At 32.1% G+C, this 2,308-nt stretch overlaps 1 protein-coding gene across 1 annotated transcript; it reads right to left on the reverse strand.

Annotated features, from left to right (window-relative positions):
• Nucleotides 1–278: 278 nt before the first annotated feature.
• LOC142611698 (protein LURP-one-related 4-like) lies at nt 279–1,400 on the reverse strand. The gene is made up of 3 exons (XM_075783803.1): nt 1,086–1,400; nt 767–982; nt 279–646 (listed from the first exon to the last, which is right to left on the reverse strand). The coding sequence occupies exons 1-3, from the start codon at nt 1,311–1,313 to the stop codon at nt 512–514; spliced, it is 579 nt and encodes a 192-aa protein (XP_075639918.1). The 5' UTR covers nt 1,314–1,400; the 3' UTR covers nt 279–511.
• Nucleotides 1,401–2,308: the final 908 nt, after the last annotated feature.

Below are 2,308 nucleotides of genomic sequence, written 5' to 3' on the forward strand. Positions count from 1 at the left end.
TTCTTGAGATGAAGAGAGGCCAACAACTAATGGTAAGATTTAATTTGACAAGGAAGAAATGAAAAGGCTCATGAGAAGCTGGTGTTGCCTAGTCCAAGAAAAAGACATGCCAGATTTGGGGTTGAAACATTTTTTATACGAATTGTATGTAAGGGGTATGGGTTAAAAACATCAACAAAACTAAGAAGATCTTGTCATTTAAGATAAGGAAGCACTTGTAGTAACCCTCTCACACTCCATTGGCTGTTTCTTTAATTTTACTATTTATATAAATGAATGTACATGATAAAGATGGTAACAGATAAAGATGGCAGGAATTCATACAAATTGATAGATATGGTCAATACTATCCTCATTTATACATTTACTCTCTCTTTATCACACCTATTTTGAATTAAAACTTTCCTTAATTAAAAGGATACCTAAAAAAGGGACAAAATTAACAAGAACTAAATCACTAGCTAGTGAAAGGACAGATAGCCTTCAAAATGTTGTGGTTATGAAGACTATTTTACATTTTACGGCAAATCAGTCCATAAACAATCACCAACGCCATGATAAGGGAATGATCTGTATGGGGCTCTACCAACAAAGTTAGAACATCATCTCCCAGCCGTACCCCTGAAGATGATTGCTTTGGTTTTGCCTGCACCAATCAAAACCAACCTTCAATTTCATTGCCCATAACATTAATCTATCAATTTATCATTTTATTGCAACCCTTGGAAGAAAAGAATCCTATATGAAAAAAAAGAAAGATACTGACCTCTGCAATAATATCTCCATTAATATTTACTACTCTAAATGCTACTTTGCCAGTCATTCTAACTATCCAGTACTTATCATAGCCCACAGTAACTTTACAAGCTAAGTCTCCCATAAGCATTCTGTAGTATTTCTTAACTTGAAACCATAGCTTCTCTTCTTTTATATTAATACTACTGCATGTATATCCATTCCAACCTCTGAAAGCTAGTAAATTCTGCAAAATAATTAAAAACAACAAAACCCAACTAAAATTAGTTAAAGTCATCAGATTTTCTAAGTTCAAAAACCAGTAAGAATTGAAGTCCCAATTATAATACCTTTTGGCGTATCGTTGAAAGCACTTTGCCTCTGAGATCCATGAGATGAACTTCATTGCTACCTTTCTTGTCATAGTTTTCAACACGATAAACAATATCACCATTTGTGTTGTAGACAGTGCAACCATTTGTATGACACACAAGAGATTTCATCCATATTGTAAATATTCCTCTTTCTGATGTTATGTGGGGAGAACAAGTGGGTACTTGAGGATACACTTTAGCCATTGAGAGCCTGAGCTGAGATGTAAGAAAATTTTTGGGAAATTTGGATTAATATTGGTACAAAAGCCTAGGGTGATAGCTCATTTATATAATTTGATATTTGGTTGCAGACTTAAAGGTATATATTATTAAAATTTGATAGTGTGCTTGTGCATGACCATCGTGGAGTCGCATTTACTAACTTAAACAAAGATAGGAACTAGGAAGTGTCGGGATTAGGTTTTCTATTATTCTAGTTATCTATTGGGCCTTCACTACCTCCTTGCTTTGTTTGAGTATTAATCATCACTGTTCTGTACACACGGATAAGCACTGCTGCTGTTATAAAATTCAAAAATACTACTAATAAAACAAATTTCACAGTTGATTAAGGTAGCAAATCGTGATTAATGCATCATTATTCTCACTATATACAATAGTTACTAACATTATTTTGTTATATACCCATCACAATTGATGTCCCATAAAAAAATATAAATAAAAAACCACAACTGATCACCTCAGAAGTTATGAAAAATATATAATTTACAGTGTCCTTAAATTTATTTATTGTATTTAATTTGTTTGGCCTCCCAGCAAAATGGTAACTAAGACAAAGTGTTTCGGAGTGATCTGAGGTGGCATAAAGTGACTGGTTGCTAGATGTAGACAAATGGATGGGTCAACTGGCTGGAAATTAACCAGTTCGTCTGCGCTGTGATTAAAACACGTTTTGGACATGTCTCTTTGGTATAGGACCTATAGGAAGATTACTATTTTAGTTTATTTTACGTAGAGCAGGACCTTTTATATTTTTCCAGGAAAAAAAAAAAGCAATATATAAAAAGCATAAATAATAAACGTCAATAGCAATAAAGCACATAAGCCCGTCACCCAAAAAATAATATATATATATATATATATATATATATATATATATATACATATATATATATATATATATATATATATATTTTATATTCCCTAATAGTGATATTTTTGCTTACGGTTTTTAATTA

This window comes from Castanea sativa, chromosome 10, assembly GCF_040712315.1.
Source record: "Castanea sativa cultivar Marrone di Chiusa Pesio chromosome 10, ASM4071231v1".
In the NCBI taxonomy this organism is placed as follows: Eukaryota; Viridiplantae; Streptophyta; class Magnoliopsida; order Fagales; family Fagaceae; genus Castanea; species Castanea sativa.

Bases quoted from the DNA above. Each gene is read 5' to 3' on its own strand.
- LOC142611698 (XM_075783803.1), bottom strand. From the start codon at position 1,313: ATGGCTAAAGTGTATCCTCAAGTACCCACTTGTTCTCCCCACATAACA. The intron at 983-1,085 runs GTATTATAATTG...ATTATTTTGCAG, and splicing joins TTTCAACGATACGCCAAAAG to AATTTACTAGCTTTCAGAGG. The intron at 647-766 runs GTCAGTATCTTT...TGATTGGTGCAG, and splicing joins ATGGAGATATTATTGCAGAG to GCAAAACCAAAGCAATCATC.